The sequence below is a fragment of the Crocuta crocuta genome, unplaced genomic scaffold, assembly GCF_008692635.1.
Source record: "Crocuta crocuta isolate KB4526 unplaced genomic scaffold, BGI_CrCroc_1.0 scaffold128, whole genome shotgun sequence".
NCBI classification, from domain to species: Eukaryota; Metazoa; Chordata; class Mammalia; order Carnivora; family Hyaenidae; genus Crocuta; species Crocuta crocuta.
This window is the reverse complement of record NW_027532232.1, coordinates 474,745-490,927: the sequence shown is the minus strand read 5'-3', so window position 1 is coordinate 490,927 and position 16,183 is coordinate 474,745. Positions and strand designations below refer to the sequence as shown.

The window sequence follows — 16,183 nt, the reverse complement described above, 5'->3', positions numbered from 1 at the left end:
GGCAGGTGCTGCCCTCATGTAATTTGCCTATGAGGAGCTAGTTTAAGGGGAAAAGAATGAATTCAGTACCTCTTTAGTTTTAGAGGCCTCTGCAAATGACAGAATGTGCTCTTTCAGGAGGGACCTTGAGTTTATTCGTTATCTCAGAACCAGGGCCTTTTGGTCTGTGCCTCGGAGTTTTTCAAGGGCCCATGGAAATACTTAGAACTGAATGTAGTAATAACTAATATTAATGTGAGCATTGGCTCCAAAATGTGAAAGCTATGAAATCATAATCATTAGGGGCACCTGGGTGTCCCAGTCGGTTAAGCATCTGACTCTTGGTATCAGCTCACGTCATGATCTCACGGTTCATGAGATCCAGCCCCGCGTCCCCCCACGTCGGGCTCTGTGTTGGCAGCGTGGAGCCGGCTTGGAATTGTCTGTCTCTCCCTCTCTCTCTGCTCCTCCCCCTGTCATTTCTCTCTCAAAATAAATAAACTTAAAAAAATAAGAATAATTAAATGCTTATTCCAGTATTTGTAAATTCTAACATTAGGTTTGATCTTTGTTCACGTTGTAAGAATTCTGTTATGCACATCTGCAAGTTAAATAGCTTACCCTTAACCAAATAATTAGAAGCAAACATACGTGTGTGTTTATTATAAACACACACACGTATATAATAAATAATTGAAACCTGCTTAACCTGTTGTTTCCTTTAATCCTTGGGACAATCTGATGTGGTGGATACTCTTATCCCTTCTTAATGAAGGAGGAAATGAGGACTGAGATGTGCTGCCGCACCTCCCGGTTAGCAAGCGAGCAGAGCTGAGAGTCAAGCAAGCCCAGCTAACCTACCTCCAGAGCCTGAGCTTGGAGCCGCTTTGCCATATTGCCTTCAGAGTGAGAATATTCTCTGACAAGGGAAACAGAAAGAGAAGAGGTTAAGGGCCAAAGCTTATAAACATGGGAATACCTGCATTTTCAGAAGAGGTAGGAGAAGGAGAGACAGTAAACAGGTCAGCAGGTTGAAGATACTGAGGTTGGCTCAGGCATAATGTCATTGGTGGTGAGAGCCTCAGGGACCAGCGCTGTCCGGTGCCCCCGAGCGGTCGGTGAGAACGGCAAGCCCTCCGTGTCCTGATTCTGAAAACACATCTGCTCTTGAGGGAATTGCTTCAGTAAAGTGCACACAGTGGGGGTGAGGCTGTAGAGCATCCCGGGCAGGAAGCCTGTAGTGAAGCAGCAGAGGACTTACGTGGGTCCGCGTCCACAGACGTCCACACCTTTCTCCACGGTGTCTGGGCACAAGGAAGAATCTGCCACAATTTCGTAATGTGTGGCATACATTCTGCTTCTGGATTTGAGCCACAGAGGACTTCTAGTTTCTTCCCCAGCCTGTGACTGTGACCAAGGCAACGTCTCGGAGGTCACGGGCTTTCCAGACTAAAATTCTGGGGGAGCCTCCAAGCTGGGCTTGGTGAGATCCGTGTGGGAGCGAGGGGGTGGGGACAGCATGCTGCACCACTGTATGCATTTCCAGTGGCTGCTGTAACACATCACCACAAACCGGGGGGCTTCCAACAGCAGAAACCTATTCTTTCCCAGCCCTGGGGGCACACGAGTTAGCAGTCGAGGTATTGGCCAGATGGTTCTTTCTGGAAGTTCTGAAGGAAAACCTGCTCCGCGCCTCTCTCCCAGCTTCTGGTGCTCACCAGCCACCTTTGGCCGCCCTTGGTGTAGTTACGTCCCGCCCATCTCTTAGCAGTCTCCCCTGTGTGTCTGTGTCTGCATCCTGATTTCTTCTGAAAGGACACGAGTCACTGAATTAGGGCCCACTCAAATCCACCATGACCTCATCTTAACTGGACTGTCCCTGCAAAGACCCTATTTCCAAAGAAAGTCGCATTCACAGGTATAGGGAGTTAGGACTTGAACGTATCTCTTTGGGGACACAATCCTGCCCTCATTCTGCACTTCTGTTTGTTTCCTTCTGTGGTGGAAAGTGTCAGGCCCTCTTAGTTTGTCCACAGGAGCTCAGGAGGACTGGGCAGGGTGCGATGCGTTCTGCTGGACTGGATACTCTACCCCCCGCCCCCCCCCCCCCTGAGTCTCTGAGTCATTTCACAGGGTCAGTCTCGTCTGCGTAGAGGGAAGAATTGCCCCAGCTGGGGGAGCGGTGAACTGTGGGCTTGTTTACTTGTCTATCTGTTCTTCCCCAAACCGAGTCTTTGCTTTTCTCTCTACAGAAGTCGATCCAGCCATGGCGACTCCCTCTGCTGCCTTTGAGGCCCTTATGAATGGAGTGACGAGCTGGGATGTCCCCGAAGATGCCATCCCATGCGAACTACTTCTCATTGGAGAGGCCTCCTTCCCGGTCATGGTAAATGACATGGGCCAGGTCCTCATTGCCGCCTCCTCCTATGGCCGAGGCCGCCTGGTGGTGGTGCCTCACGAGGACTACTTGGTGGAAGCCCAGCTCACGCCCTTTCTCCTCAATGCAGTGGGCTGGCTGTGTTCTTCCCCTGGGGCTCCCATTGGCATACACCCATCCCTCGCACCCCTGGCCAAAATCCTTGAGGGCTCTGGGGTGGAGGCGAAGATTGAGCCGGAAGTGAAAGACTCCCTAGGGGTTTACTGCATTGATGCCTACAATGAAACCATGACGGAAAAGCTGGTCAAGTTCATGAAATGCGGAGGGGGCTTGCTCATTGGAGGCCAGGCCTGGGACTGGGCCAACCAGGGCGATGACGAAAGGGTGCTTTTCACGTTCCCTGGCAACCTCGTGACCAGCGTGGCCGGCGTGTATTTCACCGACAACAAAGGGGACACAAGTTTCTTTAAAGTCTCCAAGAAGATGCCCAAGATCCCAGTCTTAGTTAGGTGAGTACATTTACCCAGTGGGGATTTGGTCCCAGGTTCAAAAACAGCCTTGGCTCTTATCTTTAGGTTGCTCCCAGGCCAGCAGAAGAGAACTTGGCACGTAGGCATCGATTCACCCTAATCAACCAGATTTTTAAAAATACCCTGAGGCATAGGAGGGGTTCCTGCCTTCGCAGACCAGGCACTCAGACCAGACCACTGCTGCTGCCTCCATAGACCAGACCAATTGGCTCTTTGAGCAGAGAAACTTCTTAGTGACCATTATGTTCCCTGGTGTCTAGCTTAAACTATGTTGTCTGTGCTAAGTGTAAGAGTTAGGGGAGGATTTGATGTCTGCAGGCAAAAGACCTGATGATGGAGAATGAGGGAGGCGGTGATGGGTACAGAGACAGGTTACACGGAAGGCTCTTTAAGAGCACTAACCAGCCTGCTCTGTTCACGTGTGCTCCGGCATCTCCTACAGTGCTGGACGTAGGCAGCTTTGTAGATGCTCAGTCAACGTCTGTGGGGACTGGATGGATGAATGAGAAGAGTAGAGGCTGGCATCGTTCCAGAAGTAGAAGAAGTGTACCAGGCCGCGGCCTGTTGTACGTTAAAACTCCCAGCATCCTTGGAGGGTAGGGGCGGGGTGAGGAAGGCAGGCTTAGTACGGATGCACAGAATGGGCTGTGGACTCTCCTTGGTGTGGAACGTTTGAATCAAAACCCTGCATGTGCAAGGAAGAAAGACACAGTTATTCTGGGGCACAGTGACTGATCAAATTGATCAAATTTCAGTTTACCAAAGAATAGAGAGGTAAGACTTGGCCATAATTCTGTTTCTTAACTACCTCATCCCCCGTACTTGCCTTCAGAGATGGTTTTCTCTACCAAAACCATACCTCTTTTTTCTTTGGCTCTCCCTAAATGGTCTCTCATCGTCAAGGAGTCTGGATTGCAAGGTGGAGTTAGGTTGTGTGTTTGTATATGTGTGTGTGTGCACACAAAATCAACTTGAAGACTGATGCCTGAGGAATAATGAGAGTTAATAAGGGAAGTATGCAGACTCTGTTGTGGAGATTGTAGGTTTTTGGTATCAGTTATTTACTAGGTGAGACTGCATCACAACCCTGACTGTCTTTACCGCTATGAGTAGCTATAGCATAGCACTACTCGTATGTTGGGTGGGTCATTTTAGACTTGTAGATGGACTGAAGATGGCAATGGTGATTTTCCTGAGCTGACTGGCTGACCTGAGCATGGAGGAGGAGAAAGTAAAAGGCACAAGAGTATTTGTGTGTGCTTGTGTGTGTGAGAGAGATGTGAAATACTGATTAAATGCATATGTTGAGATAAGTATAGGAAAAAAGAACCCTCTCCTCCTCTCCCCATAGTTTTAATATTTACTCTTGTGTAGCCAAGGCTGAAAAGGAGACATTGAGTGATCTTTCTCCCACCTGACATTGTGGTTGCCAAACTAGATATTTATCAAAATTCATTAATTATAAACCTAAATCTGGGGCCCCTGGGTGGCTCAGTCAGTTGAATGACAGACTTTGGCTCAGGTCATGATCTTGTGGTTTGTGAGTTCCAGGCCAGTGTCGGGTTCTGTGCTGACAGCTCAGAGCCTGCAGCCTGCTTCAGATTCTGTGTCTCCCTCTCTCTGCCCCTCCCCACCACGTCTGTCTGTCTCTCTCTCTCAAAAATAAACATTAAAAAACTTTTTTAAGTTATAAACCTAAATTGAGTGAAGTTTACTTTATGTAAATTAGACCTTAATAAACCTTTAAAATAGCATTTTTACTTTTATGTATTTTTTTATTTAAATTCAGGTTAGTTAATGGGCACCTGGGTGGCTCAGCCGGCTGAGCATCTGACTACGGATTTCAGCTCAGGTCATGATCTCACAGTTTGTGGGTTTGAGCCCTGCACTGGGCTCTGCGCTCACAGCATGGAACCTGCTTGCATTTATCTCTCTCCCTCTCTCTGCCCCTCCCCTGCTCACACTCTCTCTCTCTTTCTATCGCAAAATTAATAAATGTAAGAAAATAAAATAAAATAAATTCAAGTTAGTTAACATACAGTGTGGCATTGGTTTCAGGAGAAAAATAGTTTTTTTAATAGGACTTTTAAAAAAAAGAATCAGAGATATAATCAGATTCACATATAAGGATATGCAATGTAGCATGCTTGTAATAAGGAAGAGTAGGATGGCTAAATAAATTATAGAGATATTAACCAAACATTAAAATTATTTCCAAGAATAGAGTTTTGGGCATGCGGAAAAGCTTTTAGGGAGTGCTATGAAATGAAATAAAGTAGGATACTAACCTGTCATTTAGTATGTTCCTAGTTTTGTTCAAAAAATATAGCTTTGTGTAGAAAATATTATAGAAAAAAAGGCCAAAATATCATTTCATATACAAGAACGTTAAAAGACAAGAAAAGTAATTCACAGGTCCTGTTAAAGATCTTCCACATCTGTCAATGCCCAATCTTATGACATAAAAAACATAAAACCAAATTTAACTCTTGTTTTTATTAACATCTCTGATAAACATATAAGTGTATAAGTGTGTGTGTGTGTGTGTGTGTGTTGCCAATTGCCAATACTTTTGAATTATGTTTCTTTTCCACATGTGTGTGTGTTGCCAAATGCCAATACTTTTGAATTATGTTTCTTTTTCATAGATACTCTTTTAAACCACTTTTTCAATATTGTTGGATTTTTTTTTAAATTTTCATTTCCCTTAAAAAAATTTTTTAAAGTTTATTTATTTTGAGAGAGAGAGCATGTGCATGTGTGCTCATGAGCAAGGGAGGGGAAAAGAGAGGGGGAGACAGAGAGAGAATCCCAAGTAAGCTCCCTGCTGTCAATGTGGAGCCTGGCACGGGGCTCAGTCTCACAAACCATGGGATCATGACCTGAACCAAAATCAAGAGTTGGATGCTTAACTGACCGAGCCGCCCAGGCACCCCCTAATTTTCATTTTAAAAAGGAGTAAGTCATAAACTCACAATACAACTCTTTCCCCCTTCATCCATAAATTTATTTTATTTATTTTTCTTAAATAGTTTATTGTCAAGTTGGTTTCCATATAACACCCAGTGCTCATTCCCACAAGTGCCCTCCCCCATACCCATCACTCCCCTTCCCCTCTCCCCCACCAGCCATCAGTTTGTTCTCAGTATTCAAGAGTCTCTCATGGGTTGCCTCCCTCCCTCTCCCCAACTATTTTTCCCCTTCTTCTCCCTCATGGTCCTCCGTTAAGTTCCTCCTAATCCACCTATACGTGCAAACATATGTCCTTCTCTGCCTGACTTATTTCACTCAGTATAACACCCTCAAGTTCCATCCATGTTGCTACAAATGGCCAGATTTCATTCTTTCTCGTTGCCATGTAGTATTCCATTGTATGGAATCTTCTTGATCTATTCATCAGTTGATGGACACTTAGACTCTTTCCATGATTTGGCTATTGTTGAGAGTGCTGCTATGAACACTGGGGCACATGTGCCCCTAGGCATCAGCACTCCTGTATCTCTTGGGTAAATTCTAGCAGTGCTACTGCTGGGTCATAGGGGAGTTCTAGTGTTAATTTTTTGAGGAACCTCCATACTGTTTTCCGGAGGGGCTGCACCAGTTTACATTCCCACCAACAGTGTAGGAGGGCGCCCATTCATCCATAATTTTACATCATTGTCTTCTTAGTATACATGCTATTTTGCATTCTACTCATGATTATTTTTCAATCTATATAATCTTTAAAGTTATATTTGATTCACTTCATGAGAATGCAGTGCGTGGGCCTTATTTATGTAATCATGTGCCTGCTGGTGAGCATTTGGCTCTTTCTCTACTCTTGTTCTAATAGGTAGTACTGTGGAGAATACCTTCAAAACATTTTAGAAGTATTAGACAATACAAGACACCAAGACGCTTCTATTAGAATTCAGGAAGGGAAATTATTTCCATCATGGGCTGAGCGAGGTTCAGATGGAAAGCTCCTATGGATTCAGATACTCTGCCAAAGTATCTTGTTTATTTTGAAACCCTCATTTAAACATAAGACTGTGAATTAATATAACCTTAATCTTATTACTTGCATACTTCTTACTAAATTAAGTTCTAAATAAGATCTTGGGATCCTCTTGGCCTTCTAAAAGAGTAAACTGCCCACAGGTCTTATCAAGATGAATCACATTTTTATCAGAGGAAGAGTCTACTTTATGATCAGAAAAATAAAACCCCTAAGTAGTAAAACCAGATGATCTACTTTTAGCCGGGTGAGAATACCCACAGGGGTCAGCTGGGAGCCTCCTAGTCACTGCCCCCACTGCTTGCCTGGAAGGCAAAGCGTCATCATCTGTATTTAGAACACCAGCCTCCAGGTGCCCTGTAAGACGAAGCCACGTGTAGGCGGTTCCCTGACCAATTTCTACTCTCCTATCAGCTTCATTCAATGCCTCAATTGCGCTTCGGCTCTGAGGATGATGGCGTTGTACCTTATGTGAAAAACAAGTCTCACCTTCTATTATTTCATTTGAAAAAACACTGGGTCTGTTGTCATGAACTGCGCAGTCTCATTGCAGGACTCAGTGTTCATATAACCTGGAGAGAGCACAGATTTTAGACTGGGCAGACTTCAGTAAGTTCCCAAGCTCTGGTGCATGTGCTGTAACGTGGTGTCATAGCCACCCTCTCTATGCCTCATCTCTAATGTGGGATTAATAATGACCACCTTTCAGGGTGGCTGTGAAGATTAAATGAATTAAGAAACACACTTAAATACCTAAGACACTTTAACTATCTTGACATCCAGCCTCCACAACCTCCAAGTTGTGTAAAGTGTTGGCCTTTCAGAAAATTATTTATTTTGAGAGAGAAAGAGAGAGAGCATGTGTACAAGAGGAGACAGGCGGAGAGGGAGGGAGAGAATCCCAAGCAGGCTCCGTGCTGTCAGCGCAGAGCCTGACACGGGGCTCCATCTCACCAACCATGAGCTCATCACCTGAGCCAAGATCAAGAGTTAGACGCTTAACCAACTGAGCTACCCAGGCACCGCAAGTATTGGCATTTAAACTCATGTTTTCACCTGCTTCCTCCACCAAACTGAGACTGTATCATCATGATCAATTGCTACATTCTGTCCTCTTTATACACTTAATAAGACAGGTACTAGGGACCGAACTGGCTCTACCAATAAGAGATGTGATGTAGATGAAATGTATCATTAGATGATCAATCTTACGGAGGTTTTTAGGAGAATCAACCAGAATAGTTGGTTTAGTCCCTCTTTTGGGTAAGAAGTCCCTTGTCTCACCTTGACCCAAATCTCAGGCTTCTATTACAGATTTCTATTGAGGATGTTGTTCATTCATACATTTATATAGCCAGCATTTACTGAGTATACTGTATAGCCCAGGCAGTATTTCGTGTGTCAAGAAAATGAGTCAAGAAAAAGATCTAGTCAGTAAAAGCACAGAAACCTCTTCAGTAACCTGACCTGGAAGAAATTACAAAAAAACAGATTACTGCTTTAGGAAGAGGGCTATGACATTGAGTTTCACTGGAACCTGGAAACCCGGGATCTTCCAGTCAGTACAAGCAGCGTGACCTTGGCAGACGGTTTTGCCTCCTCTTCCCTCTAAATAGAAAGTGCTGGAGTAGAACATCCTTGTCCTCCTTTTAGCTATTACTTCATGGAGACTGGTTTTCTCTCTACAGTGATCACCATATATATTCAAAGTCATTAAGATGCATAGAAAAGAATGTTGTACAAACGATCGTCCTCTCAAATGTCTGCATGCCCCAAATTCCTTGGCTTGAAAACACCCCCTGTGAAACCTGAATTCACAAACCTTACGCAGGTATTAATAAGCTTATATAACAAGAATCCACAAGCCATTGGAGGTCATTGTTTGTTACGTGTTAGGAATATTCAGAATGCTAACTACAGGATTTTATGTCAGGATCAATGGCCAGGCGTGGTGGGGGTAAATATCCTGACCTAACTAACTCCTACTCCGTCCTTCTCCCTGCATGCTTAGTTATGTAGACTAAAATTGCATTAGCTTGTTCTCAAAAAAGAAACAAGACATGTTAGAGAGTGAATCCAGGTGGCAAGATAGGCCACATTAGAAGAGTAATTGCTAAATCACAATTCAGATCTCTCACTTTTTATGAACATTTTCCTTTCTTCAGTTTCAAAATACATGCCTGCCGGAAAATAACGGAAATAATCCAGAAGTATGCAGAATAAAAAGGGAAAGATCTTCATCTACACCTCTCCCTCTGCCCCTGCGAATTTGTTAATCCAGAGTTTGGATTCTTGTCTTTTCTGACTTTTCCCCCATTTGTGTGTGTGTGTGTGGGGGGGTGGTATGGAAGAGCAGGGGTGATAGAGAGAGACAGAGAAAAAGAGATCTGCAACTTGGTTTTTCACTTCATTTAACTTGAATATTTTCCATGTGCATCTGTTTGATAATGTGCATCATCCTTCAGAACGGCTGCACAGCATTCCACGTTGAAGCGTTCTGTAAGTCATTTAACTACACGCCTATTAGCACACAGTGCAGTCACTTTCTAATTCTTCTATAAATACAGACATAATCAATATCCTTTCACTGTAACCCAGACGGGCTGGAGGTACACCTATTCATTTTCAATACCTGGCAGTTTCCTTTTAGAAACTTCTTATTGCTGAAATAGAAATAAGGACAGTGAACAAACACGTATCCGTTACCCAGCTAGTGCAGTTATCAACTAACTGTGCAGTTATTAACTAACACCCAGCTGTCTCCACTCATCACCTTCCTACCCCTTTCCTCCCTCTTCCAGTTTGTTTTGAGCAAGTCCTGGACATTGCATCATTCTGTCCGTAGAATAGCGTTATCTCTAAAAAGATAAGGACTGATCTTTAAATATAACCACGATTCTGTTATCACATATTTTACATACCATTAGTTTTTCTGACCTAGCAAAATATTAGTGACAATAACGTTTTTTGAGAACATTCCGTATTTTCTGTTACGTACATATGTCTAAACTTATCCCTTGGGTCAACTGGATTATTCGTATGCTCCATAAATTACTTAATTTTTATATACTTGATCTTAAAGAGATCTCTAAGACAACTGTCCCATCCTCCCACTGAGATTTTAGAATTGAATTTGGCTTTTATTCTCCATATTTTAAAGCGATATTTTGGTATCCTAAAAACTCATGAATTTTTTTCACGGTGTGTACATTTTGTCAGAATAACATATCCTTCTTTGTAGCCACTGGTATTTTTCACCTTGAACTCTCTTTTGTCTAGTATGTAGTTACTATTCCGAGTTTTTTGTTTGTTTTGCTTCTTTGTTGATCCTGTTACTCTGTTTTTTCCAGAAGGTTTGTCTCTTAGTGTAAATCTAATTTTTAGTTTAATCAGAGTGCCTCTGCTGTTTACAAGGTAAATAGTCCATTTATATAATAGATAAAATTGATGTTCTAGTTACTATAATCTTGCTCGATATTTTGTTATACTTTCTCATTGCTTCTTTTAAAATTTTCCTTTACAGCCTTTTGCTCCATCAGTTGAGTTTCTTTTTCTTTTCTCACTGCTTGGAAATGACACATGATTTTTCTATTCTTCTTGGAGTTATCCTTAATTTTTTTAATGTTCATTTATTTTTGAAAGAAAGAGATACAGAGTGTGAGTAGGGGAGGGACAGAGAGAGAGGGAGACACAGAATCCGAAACGGGCTCCAGGCTCTGAGCTGTCAGCATAGACCCTGCCGTGGGGCTCAAACTCATGAATCACGAGATCATGACCTGAGCCGAAGTCAGATGCTTAACCGACTGAGCCACCCAGGTGCCCCTATCCTTAATTTTTTCCCACATCTTTATTTTTTCACACTTATGGGAACATTGCCAATAATAATGTAATGATAACCATACCCTTTACCCAGATACATCAGTGGCTAGATTTCTTCACATACACTGTATAAACACACAGAAGCAGATTATTTTGCCTAACCCTTCAAGAGAAACCTATAGACAAAGTAACACATCGCATCTAAATACTTCAGTATATATCTTCTAAAGACAAGGACATTTTCCAGTATAACCATAACACAGTGATCTAAAAAAAAAAAATGTGCCGTTGATACAACAGTATTATTTAATGTCCATGTTCAAATGTCTGCAATTACCCCAACAATATGGTTTTTAGATTTTTTTAAAAATATAGGATCCATCCAAAACCTTTGCCAGCTTTTATCTTTCAGGACATTGGTGTTTTTGAAGCACCTAGCCCACCTGTTTTGTGCAGTGCCCCTCAGTTTGGATTTGTCTAATTATTTTCTCATGATTATACGAAGTCCAAACATTTTTTGGCAAGAATACTACGTAGGTGACATTGGGCTCATTACAAGGTATCAAATTGGGAGGCATGTGACTCAATTTTATTGTTACTGGTGATGACAGAATTGGCCGTTCAGTTAAATTGGAGTTTGCCAGATTTTCCTAGTGTGATAGTGCCTCTCCCCCTTTTTAACTCGTGCAACCCACGGTGTGACAATTTGGGAGTATCAGCGTCCTGTTCACCAGCCACCTTCCTCCCAGTGGTGTTGGCACTAGTTGGCGATCTGTGCCCGGGTCAATATTTACAAAGGTGATTACTTCTACTGCACACGGGTAGTTCCTGCCCCTTTCTTAAAGATCCGTGTCAAATGTCACCTCTGCCAGAAAACCTCCCCCACCCTCTGCCATTCCGAGCACCTGTGACAACCTGACCTTCTAGCAGAGTGTAGGTTTACTTGTAGGTTTCTATCGGAATTGGTTGGGATCCCTCTGTCAAGAAGAGCTTTCCCTCCCCACCCCCACAATATTTGTTGTTGATTTTGTAGTGGTTTGAAAATTTTGCTTGAGTATCACTCTGTACTCATGGACCCTGTTTTTAAAGTTTATTTATTTTGAGAGAGAGAGAGAGCGCGCGTAGCAGTGGAGCAGAGAGAGAGGGAGAGAGAGAATCCCTGGTAGGCTCTGCATGTCAGTGCAAAGCCTCATGTGGGGCTCGAACTCACAAACTGAGATCATGACCTGAGCTGAAACCAAGAGTCAGATGCTTAACCGACTGAGCCACCCAGGTGCCCCACGCAGGGACCCCTTTTTAAAAAATCAAATACAAATCATTTATAGTCTTTTTTTGGAGGTCAGACTGACTCAAACTGGGCACGTGAAAAGCCCTAGTAGGCTGACCTCAGTCATTTGGCATGCGCCCCCAGGTCTCCGGTATTTACTCAGTGTCTGGCACAACAGGATGTTGCAGGTTATGTTGTCCTTTTCTAGCCCAAAAGCGGATTCAGCCATTTCGAGAACTCTCAGTTCCTCTTAGTGGTAACTGGTATTTAGGAACCATGACCATCACAGTGCGCTCATTGCTATTGGATTGTCCTCATTCCTGGGCTCCTCAGAAGACAGCAGGAAATACTGATCTCCTAAGCATAAGTTCATACTGATACCTCTAGTTTCCATCCAGAACCATGGGGTTTCTTCTCCTTCCTTCGTTCCCTATTTGTATCTTCCATCTCCCATAATGAGAATAGTGGTTTCTACAACCTCAGTATTTACTCATTTGCTCAGTCCTACAGCGCACACAAACTAATTTTATGATTACTGTTCCCATACTGTAACCAAGGGCATAAATAATTTTTAAAGATTTCTTTGTATTTATTTTCATCCTCAAAATATACTTCACTGAGCACAGAATGTCTGAGTACTATGTTCAGAAGGTACTTGGATTGTTTGTTTTTTTCATTTGGTCCTACTTTTATTTAATGTGGGTTTTTGCTCATGTTTATTTAATTTTAGTTTTTGAAGGTGTAAATTATTGACATGGTTATAACAGCAAAATACACTTCTTTATTTTTTTTAAGTTTATTTATTTGAGAGAGAGAGCATGCACAAGTGGGGGAGGGGCAGAGAGAGAGGACCTTAAGCAGGCTCCATGCCAGGGTGCAGAGCCAGACCAATACTACAGAGCTTGATCTCATGACTGGGAGATCATGACCTGAGCTGAAATCAAGAGTCAGACTCTTAACAGTCACCAGTCGCCCCCATACATAGTATGTTCTGATCACAGTGGTATTGCACTAGATATCAATGGCATAAACATACGTGAAGTATCTAAATACTTCTAAGTTAAAAATACATAAATACCCTACAAGTCAAAAAGAAATTGCCAAGGAAATTAGGAAATGTTTTGAACTGAGTAACGATGAAAACACAACATGTCAAAATTTATGTAATGCAGTTAAAGTAGTGCAGGTATACCTTTAAATGCTTTTATTAGAAAAAATGAAAAGCTTAAATTCAATGACCTGAATTTCCACATCAGAAGCTAAAAAAAAAAAAAAATAATGAAAACCTTACCCAAAATATGTGGAAGGAAAAAGAAGATAATTAAGATGAGAGCAGAAGTCAGTGAAACAGGAAACAGAAAAACAATACAGAAAATCAGTAAAAACAAAAGCTGGTTAGTTGGAAAAAAATCAAGTGATAAATCTCTAGATATACTGACCACAAAAACAAGAGAGAGAACACAAATAATAAACTCGAGGAATGGAATACAGATGATTAATATAGATCCTACACACATGAAAAGGATAGAAGGGAGTATTGCCAACTGTATGCCAATGAATTTGACAGCTTAAATGAAATGGACAAATTTCCAGACAGAGACAAACTACTAAGAAGAAGCAGGAAATATATGTTAAAAGAGTTAAAAGAGTTGAACTGTAATTTAAAACATCCCAATACTAAATGCAGTCTGGTCTCCTGGATCGGATCCTAGAGAATATCATGGGAAAATTGGTGAAATTTGTGTAAAGTCTGGAGTTAATAGCATTTTACCAATTTCAACTTCTTAGCTTTAGCAAACGTACCATGATTGTGTAACATGTTAACATTAGGAAAACTGGGTGAAGGATGTATAGGAACTCTGTACTGTATTAGCTACTTTAATGGTTTTTTTATTTTAAAATAAAAATTTTATTTAAAATCAACAGTGCAAAAAAAAACACAACCCAATAAAGAAGACTTCAGACCCAGACAGCTTCACTGATGAATTTTATCAAATATTCAAAGAACAAAAGATACTAACCCTACATAAACTCTTCAAGAAAGTAGAAGAGGAAACTTTTTGCAACCTAGGTTATTACACCGGTATTCCTCTGATACCAAACCAGAGAAAGACATCACAGGAACACTACAGAACAATGTCCTTCATGCAGATGCAAAAATTCTTCATAAAATACTGTAAAAAGAATAAAAGTACTATATAAAAAGGATATGACATCATGACCAAGTATGGCTTATCCTGGGAATGCACGGCTGGTTTAACATTCCAACATGGAAGTAATTCACCATATTAGCAGAATGAATCAGAAAACCATAGAATTCGGTACATGGGTGCACATACACACACAAAAGCATCTGACAAAATTCAGTACCAAATCATGATCATGTTTTAGCAAACTAGAAATAAAAAGGAACTTCTTCAATATTGTGAGAATCATCTTTGAAAAAGCTATCACTAAGAACATGCGTAATAGTGAAATACCCTAAAATTGAAAACAGGGCAAGGAAGGATGCCCGCTCTCAGTGCTTTTGTTCAATATTGTACTTAAAGGTCATAGCCAGTGCAGTAAGGCCAGTTAAAGAAGGCACAGAAATGAAAAATTAAGAAGTAAACCTATGTTTATTAGCAGAAAACATGAGATCTGTGTAAAAAAAAATCCTTAAAACTACAAAAAAGCACTATAATAATTGAATTTAGCAAGGCTGCATGATACAAGGTCAGTAAACAAAAATCAATTACAGTCTTATATACTAGCAGCCAAAAATTGGCAATTGGAGTTAAAAATAATACAGTATCAGTTAAAGTAGGACCCCAAATCATGAAATACTAATGAATAAAGTTAACAAAATGTTATAAGACTTATATCCTGAAACTATAAAATATCACTGAAATTAAGTAAAGCCTAAAGAAATGGTGAAATACACCAGATTGATGAATCAGAACACTCAGTAATTTTAAGATGTCAGTTTTCCCCCAAATGACAAATAGATGGAGTGCAATCCCAACCAAAGTTCAAATGGACTCTAAAATCAATGCAAATGAAAGGAACTAAAACAACCTAAGCTCAAGACTTTACTAGAAAGCTAAAGTCATCAAGATACTGTGGTACTGGCATAAGGACCGCCATACAGATCAATGAAACAGACCACACATGGTTCAGAAATAGACTCACAGATCCATGCTCCATCTTTTCAACAGATGGTTCTGGAATAAATGGGCACCCTTATGGGGAAAAGGTGAATCCTGACACTTAATCCTGCTCCATACAAAACAAATAACTAAAAAGATCTGGACCTAAATGCAGAGGCTAAAAGTCAAAACCATCTTTCTTTCTTTTCTATTTCTTTTTTTTTCTTTTTTCTTTTTCTTTTTTTTTTTTTTGTCAAAAACTTCTACATGAATACACAGGAGAGATTATCTGTGACCTTGGGGTAGGCAAAGATGGACTAGATAGGACACAAAAAGTACGTGAGCCATAAGAGGAAATGATTGATAAATGGAGCTTCATAAAAAAAATGTTTAATAACTTTTGCAGTTCATTAAGAAAATAAAAAGGTAAAAAAAAAGAAAGAAAACAAAAAGGCTGACTACAGACTGGAAAAATTATTTGCAGTATTTGTATCTGACAACGGACTTGCATTCATGATACATAAAGAACTTACATCTCAATAAGAAGACAAATGATCCAATAAAAAAAAGAAAAGGACAAAATATTTTAACATACTTCACGGAAGATGAGGTGCGAAAGGCCAGTAAGCCCATGAAAAGATTCTCAGTATCATTAGTGATCAGAGAAATGCAAATTCAAGTCACAGTAGATGCCATACACCCCACTAGAGCTGCTCCAGAAAAGACTAACACGAAGTGTTGGCAAGAACGTGGGAGCAACTGGAACTCTCATACATTACCGCTGGGGATGTAGGATGATACGACTACTGTGGAAAACAGTTTGGCAATTTCCTATCAGTTTAAACCTACTCTTACCATACCACTCAGCCATCTCCTTCCTAAGTATTTATCCAGAAGAAGGGAGAACACATCCACACAAAAACTTTGCACATCACATCAGGGTTCATGGCAGCAAGCCCCAAATTGGGAGCTACCCAAATGTCCATTGACAGATGAACCAATAAACAAAATGTGACATATCCACTCAGGGGCATGCTACTCAGCAGTAAGTAAATGGGGGGGGGGGGGGGGGGGGGGGTTTATATA

General features: G+C 41.3%; 1 protein-coding gene across 3 annotated transcripts in view; it reads left to right on the top strand.

Moving 5' to 3' along the window:
* Positions 1 to 16,183, top strand: part of TCAF1 (TRPM8 channel associated factor 1) — a 55,386-nt gene that overhangs the window by 21,382 nt on the left and 17,821 nt on the right. For all 3 annotated transcript variants that reach the window (XM_077777972.1, XM_077777971.1, XM_077777973.1), the window contains exon 2: positions 2,232 to 2,865. In XM_077777972.1, the coding sequence (XP_077634098.1) occupies positions 2,246 to 2,865 (620 nt within the window). In that variant the 5' untranslated portion in view covers positions 2,232 to 2,245. The remainder of the gene's footprint in view (positions 1 to 2,231; positions 2,866 to 16,183) is intronic.